At 34.5% G+C, this 14,250-nt stretch overlaps 2 protein-coding genes across 5 annotated transcripts; one reads left to right on the top strand and one right to left on the bottom strand.

Annotated features, from left to right (window-relative positions):
• Nucleotides 1-71: 71 nt before the first annotated feature.
• On the bottom strand, nt 72-12,314 carry LOC110908013 (replication protein A 70 kDa DNA-binding subunit B). Of its 4 annotated transcripts, XM_035976676.1 has the most exons (17): nt 7,050-10,448; nt 6,862-6,943; nt 6,686-6,781; nt 6,513-6,571; nt 5,817-6,405; nt 4,582-4,637; nt 4,358-4,498; nt 4,005-4,067; nt 2,437-2,634; nt 2,250-2,349; nt 1,936-2,148; nt 1,700-1,832; nt 1,424-1,629; nt 1,215-1,335; nt 952-1,131; nt 798-866; nt 72-684 (listed from the first exon to the last, which is right to left on the bottom strand). In XM_035976676.1, exons 11-17 carry the CDS (start codon nt 2,145-2,147, stop codon nt 586-588), a joined length of 1,020 nt encoding a protein of 339 aa, XP_035832569.1. In that variant the 5' UTR covers nt 2,148; nt 2,250-2,349; nt 2,437-2,634; nt 4,005-4,067; nt 4,358-4,498; nt 4,582-4,637; nt 5,817-6,405; nt 6,513-6,571; nt 6,686-6,781; nt 6,862-6,943; nt 7,050-10,448; the 3' UTR covers nt 72-585. The 4 variants fall into 4 exon arrangements, with proteins under 4 accessions (XP_035832569.1, XP_035832568.1, XP_035832570.1 ...); XM_035976675.1 differs by lacking the exon at nt 4,582-4,637; XM_035976677.1 differs by lacking the exons at nt 6,513-6,571; nt 6,686-6,781; nt 6,862-6,943; nt 7,050-10,448 and adding an exon at nt 11,305-12,314 and having other exon boundaries at nt 5,817-5,917.
• Nucleotides 12,314-13,179, top strand: LOC110908015. The gene is made up of 2 exons (XM_022152915.2): nt 12,314-12,548; nt 12,648-13,179. The coding sequence occupies exons 1-2, from the start codon at nt 12,326-12,328 to the stop codon at nt 12,950-12,952; spliced, it is 528 nt and encodes a 175-aa protein (XP_022008607.2). The 5' UTR covers nt 12,314-12,325; the 3' UTR covers nt 12,953-13,179.
• The last annotated feature ends 1,071 nt before the right edge of the window (nt 13,180-14,250 follow it).

Here is a 14,250-nt window from a genome sequence, read left to right as displayed (position 1 = left end):
TACATGATAATGACATAAAATATGATGTTGTAAAAAATAAAAACAGAAATGTAACAAAACATTAATACATTAAAAACCAAAACATAATAGTTGCTTTGGAATATTGTCTTGAACCATTCAGTACAACAAAAGGAAATTAAACTTCTTAAACATAAAAGCTGGAATGATCCCAAGCTTTTGAAGTAGTTCTTAAACGATAAACATAAGTTAAAACACACTAAAATAACATAGGAAAACAACACTTAGAACATAAAGACGGTAAAGTCTTCATTTTTCAATTTTCGGAATTAGGAGAGTTGGTTTCCCAGGTTTAACTGGTTTGGTGGTTGACATTTCTCCATTTTCATCAACATCATAACTCTCAACCAAGTTTTTCTTGAAAGCAGGTTTTTTGGTTTTCCTCGTAAAGATCACAGGCTCACCAAATGGCTTACTTGCCATGGCAGTGTCATCCAAATTTTTGACCAAAGGGTTGATGACATTATCATCCATGGACTCAGTAGCAATATAAAAATGATATACAAAATTGGTGTCAACAAAAATACTGAAAATTGGTCTTAATTATATAAATTAAATTGTAAAAAATTAAAAGTATATAATTAATTTTACATACCTTCGATTTGACGTCTTCGTTTGATTTGGTACCAACAGTGACTCCATAATAACATCAGTGGAGTTATCATCCTGCATTTTTTGTATAGTACAATTTTTATATCAAATAACTAAAATACTACATAAACATATAATTGAAGATAAAGTTTAATAATGAGTAACTTTAAAGAGTACAGAATGCATACATTCAGGTTAACAGTATCTTCTGAATCCATATCAGTGAACCTGTTGTTCAAAGAAGCGGACTTTTCCACCTACAATGTTTTTCAGAAATTGAGTATGTCAAATATGTTTCAATAGTAAATGAACCGGTAATTAAGTACTGAATCTTAATATTACCTCAATGTTGTTTGCTTTCTTCTCAAGCTCAAATATGATATCCTCATCATCAGTCAATTTAGAAACACCAAAAAACCAAAAGTTGTTTTCAATGTTGAACTCACTTATATCAATCTTAAATGCAATTTTTTTCCCCAAAAGAGCTTCAAACTCGTCAGGATAGAGAACCTTATCACCACCCTGTAGTATATATACAAATATATTATTGACATATTAGATGGGACAAAAATAAGAATGTACAAAATTAATAAATACAAACTTACAGCAACATGTTTCTCAATTAAGTTAGCTGCAATTGTTTTTAGAATTCGGCAAGCATCTCTGTCAAACAATGTCAATGACACAGTTCCACTTGAATCTTTAACAGTCAATGGAATTTTAAGCCTAAATAATAAAGTGTCAAAATGTAAGGTATGAAATATAAACAGCTAAGAGAAACAATAACTTTCAAACAATTTAAATTTGTTTAGACCTTTGAGTATATTGAATCACAGTGTCCTTGCAAGTTGCCGTTTTGCACTCATAAACCTCTTCTTCATCAACCAAGACACCAACCGTAGGTGTATCATTATTAACTTTTTGGAAAACCTTCTTGTTACAAGCTTTACAAGCAAAATAATACCATGGCAAATCTTCGGATATCATTTGAACAGTACCAACAACAACAACAGGCTTGGCCTATAAAATAAGTAGTTTAGTTATAACGACAGAAATAATGTTAATATAAAAACATAGTCATGTACTTTACCTGATTGAGATTTACTTCAGCTATGTTGTTGAATTCAGATCTAACAACATACTCATCATACAATGATAAAAATATTCCAGAAAGCCGAAAAGATTGACTCGAACATGAAGAAGCAGCAGAGTTTGTAATAAGCCTGTTACAAATAATTAGATTACATTAATATTTGTGTATTTATAATAAATTACCGAAAAAAATTAATAAATGAATTCTGGGTTTTTTTAATTGAAATGATTAACCTGTTACGAAAAGAAGTCATTTCATCAACATCAGAATTGATGAAAAGCTTTGAAACATTGAAACAGCTGTTAACATAACCAAAACGACCAAAGTACTTCAGTGTAGCAAACTGCAGAATGAAAACAATAACACCATGTTGTTCGCTGTTTTCCCAGTGCTCTAAAATCCGATCAGTATAAGAATCCCACAAAGACAGGTATATTGAATCCATCCTTCACAAAAAATGTTGTAAAATCAGGCTTAAACAAAAGGGGTAAACATTATAAATTATGAATTTATAATTAATATATTGAATACGAATTAAAATACATACTCTAGATCTTGAATGATGACATTAAGTTTCTTGGTGTCTTTACCCCTTGCTGTCTTAAACTTCTTAAGGTCTTTAACATCAGCAACAAAACCAATAACATCTAGAAAATGACAACCGGGTTAAATGTGAAAACATATTACAGTATTTAACAATTTAACTAAAAAACATGTATGAGGTTTTTAGTTACCTATAGATTTGTTTTCAGGAACAGTTTTGTCGATGATATCCTTAAAGGATGTGAATGAGAAGCCATAGATGGGACCATTGAAATCCTTACATAGGTATACATCGGTATCACAGTAGATTCCCAGCTTGTTTTTGTTGTCCACATACTTGTACTTGGACTCATTTAACCCAATAGTGGGTTTGACAATGAAATAGCAATCTGTTAGAAAATTTGGAAAATAAACATAAAAGAATTTAAAAAACAGTAAAAAGTGAACATGTAAGGTACGTGTAAAAAAGTTGGTATGTAAAACTTAAAAGTTAAAAAATATTTAGAAACTAAAAATACTTAAGTTACAATGCAATGTTGTATTATTAAGTTAAAATTAAAACCACCAAACAGTGTACAAATATATTATGCAGTTGCTTATTTATATAGGTTATAAGTTATTGCATATACCTAAGTTATAGGTACCTTTTAGTTCTACACTATGTGGATGTCAACAATTTATTTTTAATAAATTTAAGGATAAGGTAAATGTAAGTATAAAAATATTATATGATGTTTAAAATATAAGCATATAAGGTACTTCAATGAGAATATGGTCAAAACTTGTGGTTGTTACATTTGGAACTACTCATAACTTATTAGGGATAAGATGATAATACAATTCCTAAATTAATGACATGTGAATAAAAATACATGTATAAAACACATAAAGAAACTACTTCAATAATACACAATTATACAAATAAAAACAAACAGTTATATTGCATAAATACATTTTCTTAAAACTAATGCAGTTGTAAATAAGTAGATATGTAACAGTTAAAAGATATTTAGAAACTAAAAAAACTTAAGTTACAATGCATTGTCGTATTATTAAGTTAAAATTACAACCACCAAACAGTGTACAAATATATTATGCATTTGCTTATTTATCGAATCATACGTTATTGAATATACCTAACTTATAAGTACCATTTAGTTCTACACTATGTGGATGTAAATAATTTCTTTTAAATAAATTTAAGGATACGGAAAATGTAAGTATACAAATAATTTATGATGTATAAAATAGAAACATGTAAGGGACTTAAATGAGAATATGGTCAAAAGTTGACGTTTTAACATTTGGAACTACTCATAACTTTCTAGGGGTAACATGATATTAGAAGTCCTAAATTAATGACATGTGACTAAAAATAATTTAAAAAAACACATAAAGAACCAACCTCCATAATACACAATTATACAGATAAATACAAAAACTAAAATTTCATAACTACATTTAATTAAAACTAATCCAGCTGTGAATAAGTCTTTATGTAACAATTAAACATGCAAGTTTATGCATAACCAAACATTGTTAAAATATACATGGCAGTTGCTTATTTCAACGGTTATAAGTTATTGAATATACCTAAGTTATAGCCACCTTTTAGTTTTACAATATGTGGATGTAAAAAATAACATTTTATTATAACTAAGGCAGCTAGCTGTAAATAAGTTAATATGAAACAGTTAAACAGGCAAGTTGTTGCATTAAATATAACTTTAACAACTTTAAAAGGTTTTAAATAATATACCCGATTCATTCAAAAGATGTTCAAATTTGGGAAACCATCTTCATTGGCTTGCATGGTGGTTGCCTGTCAAATAAAACATGAAAAATAAATATAAAAAGGTTAAAAACCACAAAAAATAAATATACTTTACGGAGATTACAGAGGAAAGAGACAGGAAACTTCATTTTGGCATGTTACAGTCAGATGTTCATAAGCAGAAGGATAACACTTTAAATTAAACAGATAAGTAATTAGATAACCAAAACTTTAACAAAGTGACTGGATGCAAAGGTTATATGTTTGTTTGAGATGTAAAATAATTCAATTTGTTCGTTATTTCAAAAAACAGTGAACTTAATATGAGAAATATATACCTCTTATCAACAACGATCATTTCGATTGAGTAAAACTGCTCTGGATTGTTATACATGGGTTGCTTCCATAAACGGAGTACACGAACCTTCACAGTGTAATCACGCCTAGCCAAATCCAAATCCTTCAAATAGGTGATGTTACTGTATCAAAGAAATATGGGGTTAATATTAGTATGTATAAAATAGGATATGAATCAGTAAATGGAAAAAAATAAGAGAACTACCCGTGCTCCATTAGTTCACTAATTTGCTTCACAGATGAAATGGAAGAAGGAGAGTTCTAGTTGGTGAAAAAAGAGGAAGGGGGAGTGGATATAAATAATGGGGGATGGAAGAAAAAAACAAAACTATATAAGTTGTATGAAAGTAAACAGATTCAGTTATCTTCCTTGGATAGGTAGTAGAATAACTAAAAGGTGAAACAATTTGAAATGGTTTATTTGTCCTTATAGTTGACCGAAAAAAAAGTTAGACCCTACATAACCTGCCAATTTAAAAGCATGAACCCTTGAAAGTCCATTAGTTAAAGGAACAAAGAATTCAGTCCCATTTTAGGCTTTCAGTTTTGTTTGTATTAATCTGTTTTTTTAACTGCTGTCTTTTCAGGGCCTTAATAGGCTGTATGAATATCAATTGGGTATGTATAGTTTTTTAGTGAATACTTGTTCTTAAAATTATTTAAATACATACGTATATGAAATATCCTTTACTATTGTTAAGGACTACTGTTGTAAAGGTTTAAATTAATGATCTTTATAAAAAAGAAACACGTTTCCAGTCTTTAAAATGTTTACAAAAGTATGGTTATGAGTAGAAATCAAAGTGTCTTTGTGAAATGTCCTTGAAAAATTTGATTTACTTTCAAAAAAAGAAATATTGTTAGTATATTATTCAAATAGAATTAATCTATAGTTAACAATTTAAAAACTGTGAAAACCATAATGTACTGCAATGACAAAAGGGCTTCACCGTTAATAAACTGAATGGTGAAAAGTGGAACAAAGATTATGGGTAAGGTCAACTAAAAGGAAAAGGTCTTTCAGAAAGTCAAAATAAAAGGTTTATGAAAATAGGAAAAGTTTGTCTTTGTATTTTTGTGCTTTTCCTGGGTTTTTAAAGCTAGTAATCTGAAAAGTAAAGGAGGTGAACAATGTTTTTGGGGAAGAGTTTGATTACCTTGTTGATACAAAGACAAACTTGTATACTTTAGGAATTCTTAGAAGTGTAAAGTGTAAAAAGTTATAAAATAGGTTAAAAGAAATACCAAAATTGATTTAGATCTGTTTGGAATATTTTGTTTTCAAATACAGAATGGTGACATAATGGTTTACCAAGATCAAAATCATATGAACCAAGATTCAGTTTAAATTTTACAATCATTCATCCTAAACATGTTAGTAATCAATTTGTGAGTACATTTACAACAATAAGATAAAATGAGACTTAAAAACTTATATACCTTTGGACCCTTTCAAACTCAGCTGAGTGAGATTTCGGATTCAGGTATGCATCCATCCAATGCTGAAAACTGATGATTCCATAGAAACTTATTTGTATCACCTACAACAAAAAACAGTTGTTGAAAATCAAAACTCTATTATGTATCTGATATGAACTGAAAGAAACATGTTATCCCTTCTTAAAAACAAAAACTAATATCATGCTAAAAACAGAGGTGACATTATTTCTTGCAAACATCTAGAACACAAATTGGACATTTAACACAATATTTGATTATCAAATATCAAATCATATTCAGATTCTAAATAATTGGTTTTCCAAATCCATAACGGTAAAAAGAAACCCCAATGTTAGTGAAATTAGTTCAACATTAGAAATATCAAGCCAAACAATTACTTTCAGTATTCAACTACCGAGTTAGGATTCGTCAATTATGTATAAACTGGTTATTAAGATTTCCAATTAACATTTAAAAATTAGAATTCTTAATTCGACTTATCTGATTATGGATTTCCAACAATCGTGCAAAGAAGTGTCAATCACATGAAGCCGACCAAGTTGTTTGACTTCGAATCTTAGAATAAACCCTAATATGTTCAACCAAAAACAAAATGTTAGAATAACAAAATGGAATCACAACTCATAAAACTGCTATAAAAGAGAAGAATGATGAAAAAGATGAAGAAACCCTAACCTGTAATACGCGTGATTCAGATCTACAATAATCACTAACAAAATCAACTCAACAAACGCCTAGAATCAAGAACAGTGATCAGAAACATGACGAAACCATAACCTATTAAACGCGTTGTTCAAATCTTCATAAAAGTTTTAAAAAAACAAAAGATTCTTTAGGGAGAATAAAACCTGAGACAGAAAAGGATGCAAAATTGGGAAAATGAAAACAGCCGCCGGTACGGATAGCTTGAACAAACCGTAATATGATCAATGGGTGGTTCAGATCTACAATAATAAGTAACAAAATCAAGTTAAAAACCACCTAGAATGAAGAACAATTAACAAAAAAAGGAGGAATCCCATACATGTTAATCGCGTGGTTAAGATCTTCAACCATGGATGAATGATGGAGATGAATGATGGAGATGAACAATGGAAGAATAAACCCTAATATGAAATACGGGGGGTTCAGATCTAGAATAATCAGTAACAAAATCAACTCAACAAACTGCTAAAATCAAGAACAATGAACAAAAATAGAATAAAACCATACCTGTTAATTGCGTGGTTAAGATCCGGAACCATGGATGAGTGATGGAGAAGAAGAATGGTTGCGCGAGTGTTGAGGAGAGAAGAAGGAATCGGAGCGGCTGTGGGGAAGTATTAGGGTTTGTTCGAAAATGAAACAAAAAACCCGTTTCAGCAGCGTGTAGACGTGGACACCTTAATTGTTGAACACGGTAGTAAATTGAAGGAGGGGCTGACATGTGTTTAGGGGGAATGTGGGGGTGCCAAGTGGAAGAACCTAGTTCTTTTATTAGAGATAGAGATGTGTGTGTATGTATATATATATATATATTGTATTTGATTCCACGTCGAGTCCACAAGTAGAGAACGAATCATAGTAAGAAACCGAACAATACATGTTAATACAGCATTTTTAAAAAGTAAATTAGTGCCTGGTCGGTGATTAGAACAAAAAATCCCTTTTGGTACACAAAGCCGACCTCTATACGTAAATATATTAAAAATACATTTGAAAAATATAACAGGTTATTAGTTCGGTACAAAGGAATCAAATTGTTGTGTAATAAAGATTGGTTTGTATTAAAAATCTAGCTCTACGTGTATTCTTGAAATAGTTATATCTGTGTGTATACGAGTTTTTTAAATATAATATATTGCTTTTTCTACGTGTATTCTTGAAATAGTTATATCTGTGTGTTTACGAGTTTTTTAAATATAACTAGTAATTAGACCCGCGCGTTTTACGGCGCGGGTACATTGAAATTTTCAAAGTTGAGAAGGTGTAAAAGGGAGTAATAGTGCAAAGCATAAAAAACGCAAAGTCTAAAACTTAAGCGGTTGGTCACGATGACAATGAAGTAATAGTGCAAGGGGTAAAATAGGAAGTTTAAAACTTGACTACAAACAACAACAACAACAACAACCATACCCAGTAAATCCCACAAATAGCAAAGCTACTTATAGGGTCTGGGGAGGGTGGGATGTAGACAGACCTTGCCTCTATCCATAGGGATAGAAAGGCTGCTTCCAGAGAGACCCTCGGCTCGAAAACGAACAACAAACCAACAAACCAGCACATCAAGTCAAAGAATATAGAAATAAGAAGTCCTCCATACCAAAAAATTGATCCGAGTGACACAATATAATGTAAATCATGTATAATAGCATGCATACATCATTTGGGCATAAACACAAGAAGGCAATCACCGGAAAAGTCCCTTAAAGAGTAAGAAAAACCTACCTCCTTAAAATACACCTAAGACCTTACTGCAATATCTCCTAGAAGTCTTTAACCCTAATCCTACGCCTCCACGAAGCCCTATCTTGGACCATGTCCTCAGAAAGATGTAACTCTACTAAATCATGCCTAATCTGCTCATCCCATGTCAGTTTGGGTCTGCCTCTTCCTCTCCTCCCCTCGACAGTAAGAGTTTCCACTACTCTAACCGGTGCCGTCATTTCCCTCCACTTCACATGCCCAAACCATCTCAATCTCCCCTCCTTAATCTTCTCTGATATACTAGCCACTCCTAATCTTTCCCTAAAAACCTTATTTCTTATCCGATCTAACCTCGTGTGTCCACACATCCACCACAGCATCCTCATCTCTGCTACCTCCATCTTGCGCGCTTGTGTCTTCTTGATAGCCCAACAGTCTGTTCCATATAGCATAGCGGGCCTGACTACTACCCTGTAAAATTTCCCCTTTAATTTAGTTGGGAACCTCCTATCGCACAATACCCCACTGGCTGCCCTCCATCTACACCAGCCAGCCTGTATGCGATGGGTTACATCACTATCTATGTCACCATCTCTTTGTACAAACGACCCCAGATACTTAAATCTAGTTACCTGCGGGACCAGTTGATCCTCAATGGTGATTTGGGTGTCATCGTCATCAGCTATACCACTGAAATCACAGTGTAGATACTCAGTCTTAGATCGACTAATCCGTAGGCCCTTGCCCTCTAAGGCTACTCGCCTCGCCACTCCTTAGGCCCTTGCCCTCTAAAGCAACTCGCCACTCCACTCCTAAAACCGTAAATTGCAAAAAGGAGTTAGTATTTAAGAAACAACACACAAAGCAGGGGGTATTCTGCCACCTTCTTCCCAGAGGGAAACGGACTCAGCTCGGGATGGGGTATTCACCGCCAGGCAGCATTGGGACGTTGCTAGCTTGTGGAGTGGGATCACTCCAGCGGCCGGGAGGTCCGTGCAATAACCCCCCCCCCCCCCAACAACACACAAAGCATAAGGGCCAAAACCATAAATTTCAAAAAAAAAAAAAAAAAAAAAAGAGAAAAAAAAAGAAACCCAAAAGTTGATGGGTTGGTGGTGGAAATACCACCGACATACCCTTTTGATATATAGCTAGGTTGTTGCTATATGCCACGCGTTGCGGCAGCGTCACTTAAGTTGTTTATAGCCGGCAACAGTCTTGAGACTGCTACAAACTTCATGTTTTATGTTGACAGGGGTTATATTGGCACAAAAATTGTCACAAAAGGTCATCTTGTTTTCCCCATAAGAGCCAGGACTTGCATTCCTATAAGCAAAAGCCCTTTGTTGGTCTTCCTATTATACACATACACCAGAGGCATAGGCTTTGTAGTTTTCCAAAAGGTGGTCATAGCATTCCTAAACGTTATGCAGTTTTCGAAAAGTTGTTAGATGTCTTCTTACATCTCTTGGTTACGTTGGGTGCTTTGCTTTCTTGTCCGAATTTGTTTATGAAATGGTATCTTTTTGGTTAGTAACAGTTAAAACAAAAATACAGGTACAATTAGTTTTAGACTTGGTACCATTTGGGTGATCAACTAAAAGATTCAATTCAGACAAACCCACCCACGATCAGCACATTACTCATAAGTATATATATGTGAGTAATTTTAATTTTAAAGCATGTATCTTCAAATCATTAAGATCTGTTCATCTACCAGGTGAATAAAATGCTAGGCGATTCAAATGGACTTAATTAAGACGTAGAAAAAAAGCATTAAGCAGAAGCACATAGCAATGAAATGTGTACTGCGTCATAAAATAAATGCTGGAATATAGCCTTTTCAAAGGTCTAAAATCCAGACTTGGATAAGAAATCACTGTTTAGGGTTTTTTAATAAGAAGTTCTTTTTCATTGCAATATGATAGGGGTATTTAGATATCAAATAATAGATATCAAATAATAGACAACCTTTCATGCCACTCAGAAGTTGCATTTATATCGAAATGAAGCGAGTAAAAACTGATACACTACTTTTAATCATTTCATTTTAGCCCTTACATTGTAATTGACACTATTGCAGCATAATAGAAAAACAAAATAACTAAATTTGTTGCATTACGATATTTTCAAAATGTGGGTTCCTTGGTTTAAAAAAGCGCGAGGCGCTCCGAAGCGTTTTGGTTCCAAAAGCTTTAAGCGAAGCTTCAAGCGCGAAGCGAGAGCTTCAGTATACGAAGCGCTCAAAATAAAAAAATATTTGTACACATCAATATGACATATTCTACTTGTTAATCAATAATAAACACAAAAACATGATTAAAAACATACTTAACACATAAAAAACATAGTTAAAACATAAATTAAAGTCGATTATTGGAGAAAGTATGAAGAATCCATGGAGAAGAGGGAGGGAGCGGCTAAAGATGTTTACTAACGTTCTTTTTTTAGGGTAAAGAAGTAGCGGGCCTCAATTAAACCCTATTAGAGACTATTGAGCCTAAAAAAAACCCAAATCTGACATGATTGGGCTGAAGCGTCACTTTAAACCAATGGTGCTTCGGGCTTAAAGCGTGCTTTAAAACTCTTCACGTGATTTGCCGCCTCAAAGCAAAAAAAAAGACAACCCTAGCGCTTCATCGCCTCACGCTTTAAGCTCGCTTTTTTAAACCAAGGTGGGTTCATTGATAATTGTATTTACAGCTATATCAATGTTCATGTTGAAAATATTAACAAATTAATGGTATATTTTTGCATTAGTTTTAAAATATTGATGTAGAACAGTAGATTATTATCTTTTATTTGATCTATTTAGTTGATTTAAAAGTAATATGTGTAAGCATCTTAAAATCATCAAAAAAAAGTTTTAAATCTTACTATTGTGGTTCAAACCACCCAGTCACGCCATAAACGACCAAACCGTCGAATATTTTTTCCTTATGTTATGACCAGGTATGTATTCAAGTCTTTACAACTGAAAAGTTAAGATATTACCACATAACTGAGTAAACCAACAACCAACCGTATACAGAGGGAGTGAACGAACGAAGGAGACACTTACCTCAAGGCTGAACGACAGAGACTCGCTTAGGTATCGTAGATCCAGGAAAAGAAGCAAAGAACGGCCTTGACCAATTCTGGAACCCACCATCCTCCATTCTCCTTCAATAAGCAGTGGGCCTAGCTAAACTCCTTGAAGATAAATCATCTTCTAATTTGCCATCTCCTGCAACTTCTTCACCCCTTGTTGCCAATGCTCAGACAAGTGCCACCCTATTCTAAATCCGCCCCCTGCCGCCTGCACCAGTTTCCGTCCCATAGCCTCTTCCATCTGCCAGGTTGTCCCCCAAGTAGTTGCAATAATTCGGTGCTGCTAGATTGTGTTTTCGATGGCCCGAAAAATTTCAACCGGGTCATAAGTGCAAACCCCCTCAATTTTTGCTCATTGTGGACAACTCATTCAATGCACCAAATCCTCCACTAAGACCAAGCGTAATGGGGCGTTTTTTTTTTAAATTTTTGCTTTATAACGCCTTATAACGCCCCGCCTACCATTACGGTAGGCGTTATAGGGCGTGTTTTTTGAAACCCCCCCCCCCCCCCCGGCGTTTAAATTAAAACGCTCCTCAACATTGAACCAACCAATCAACGGCTAGTTCTCCAACGGCTAGTTGATTTAATTTTTTTTTAAACCTATTAATATATATATATATATATATATAAACCACCAAAACTCATCCATTTTCAACAAAAACAATCTCAAAACCTCTCTAAAAAATCCCACAATTTTTTAAAAAAACTTGATGGATTCTCCTAGTTCTTCATCCATGATAAATTTTTACTACAACGAGTATTTTGCGGATGGCGATGGTTCGACCGATGAGGAACTTGAGCAAGAGGCGGTTACGAGTGCATGTCAATTAGCGGTGCGATATGTCCAGCATTCTCGTCGGCCCCAAGCACAAAAAAATAAAAGAGGCTATGTTGAACGAGACCGACGCGCGGCACACGATCGTTTGATGAAAGACTATTTTGACGAGGCGCCGACATTTTCAAACGATTTTTTTAGGCGTCGTTTCCGAATGAGTAAGCGGTTGTTTCTACGCATAGTCAACGACTTGGAAGCCAACTACGATTATTTTAAACAAAAACCGGATGCGAGAGGGGCACTTGGATTTACCGGTATCCAAAAGTGTACGTCGGCATTACGAATCCTTGCTTATGGTAACACTACCGACATCAACGACGAGTATCTAAAAATGGCGGAGAAAACAACACGAGATAGCTTGGAACATTTTTGTCACGGTACAATTCTTATACTTTACTTTTATTTTTTTTAAACGACGAGTATGCTTAGAATTTTTTTTTTTTTGAATCTTATGTTTATCTATATTTTTTATAAAGGTATAATTGATGTGTACGGTGCGCGTTATCTTAGAACGCCTACATGGGAGGACCTTCAAAAGATCTATGAGGTACATAATGCCGAGCATGGTTTGCCTGGTATGATCGGGAGCATAGATTGCATGCATTGGCGTTGGGATAACTGCCCGACTGCATGGCGAGGCCAACACACACGTGGTGACCAAAAAGGACCCATATTATTCTTCAGGCGGTTGCTTCACAGGACCTTTGGGTTTGGTCGGCTTACTTTGGCGTGGTCGGGTCATGTAATGATATCAATGTTTTTGAACAATCGTCGTTGTTAGATGAGTGGATTTCTGGCAAAGCTCCAAAAGCGTCGTTTTACGCAAATGGAAACTACTACCCCCATGGATATTATTTGAGCGACGGAATTTATCCTAGGTATTCGATTTTCATGAAGACGTTTAGTGATCCTATTGATGACAAAAGAGCATACTATAAAAGGTTCAAGAGTCTTCACGAAAAGACATTGAGAGATGCTTTGGGGTTCTTAAACAACGCTGGCAATACTTGAGAAATCCTTGTCGTGCATGGAGCAAGCAAAAAATGAGAGATGCTATGTACGCTTGTATAATCATGCACAACATGATTTTGGAATACGAAGGAAAGGCGATATGCCAGAATTATGTGCCAGAAGCCGTTGAACAGGAGCATCCGCAGGCGTCAATGGAAGAAAGAGTGAATAATGCGCAAGAGTTGCGTTACGAACCGTACCATTCCCAGTTAATGGTTGATTTGGTACACCACGCATGGTCGGTTCGGTACGTACCACCTGAGGGAGAGGAAGAAACGGAGGACGAGGAAGACGAAGTTGGCGAGGGTGAAGAAAGCGAAGACGAAAACTAGTGTTTTTTTTTAATTTAATCGGATATTTTTTTTACTTCTAGTATTGTATTTTTTTTTATTTAATGAAGTATTAAAGTTTAAAAAAATTGAGAAATGCTTGAATGGGGGTTGTTGGCATAATGCCCCACTATGCCACTTTTGCTATAATGCCCCCTTGCTGACTAGGACGCCACGTGTCGGATAATGCCCCATGGTGGGGGCATTATAGGTTGTTACCACTACACATGGTCTAAGGGTGTAAGGGGCACTCACCTAAGAGGTGAGTCCCCTCTCTTACGCCCAACCAATCAACTAGTGCCACGTCAACTCCCCTCTTAAACTCCCCTACACCCCATTTTGATGGCGGCACTCCCCTCTTAGGGGAGTTGGGTTTTTTTTTTTTTTTTGTAAAATTATGCATGTTTACAAATTAAAAAAATATTAATAAAAATAAAAATTAAATAAAAGACATTTCATTAAATTAAAAAAAAAATACATTCAAACTAGAAAAAAAAATTACATTCAAACTAGAAAAATAAAAGTTACATTCAAACTAGAAAAATATAAAAACAAACTACTCGTCGTCCGAATGAACTTCAAGGTGAGGCAGATCTAAACTTCCGAGATGCTCAACGAGATCGTGTTTTAGTCTCCAATGCGTGTCTTCGTCAATGAGCTCCGTATAAGCTGTATCATCGAAGACGGGTTCGACTGGAGGATCTTGAATATGTACCGGTGCTATCGCCCTTCCGTCGTC

Source organism: Helianthus annuus, chromosome 8 (genome assembly GCF_002127325.2).
Source record: "Helianthus annuus cultivar XRQ/B chromosome 8, HanXRQr2.0-SUNRISE, whole genome shotgun sequence".
Taxonomy (NCBI): domain Eukaryota; kingdom Viridiplantae; phylum Streptophyta; class Magnoliopsida; order Asterales; family Asteraceae; genus Helianthus; species Helianthus annuus.
Note: the sequence above shows the minus strand (reverse complement) of the source record. Positions and strands in the feature narration are given on the sequence as shown.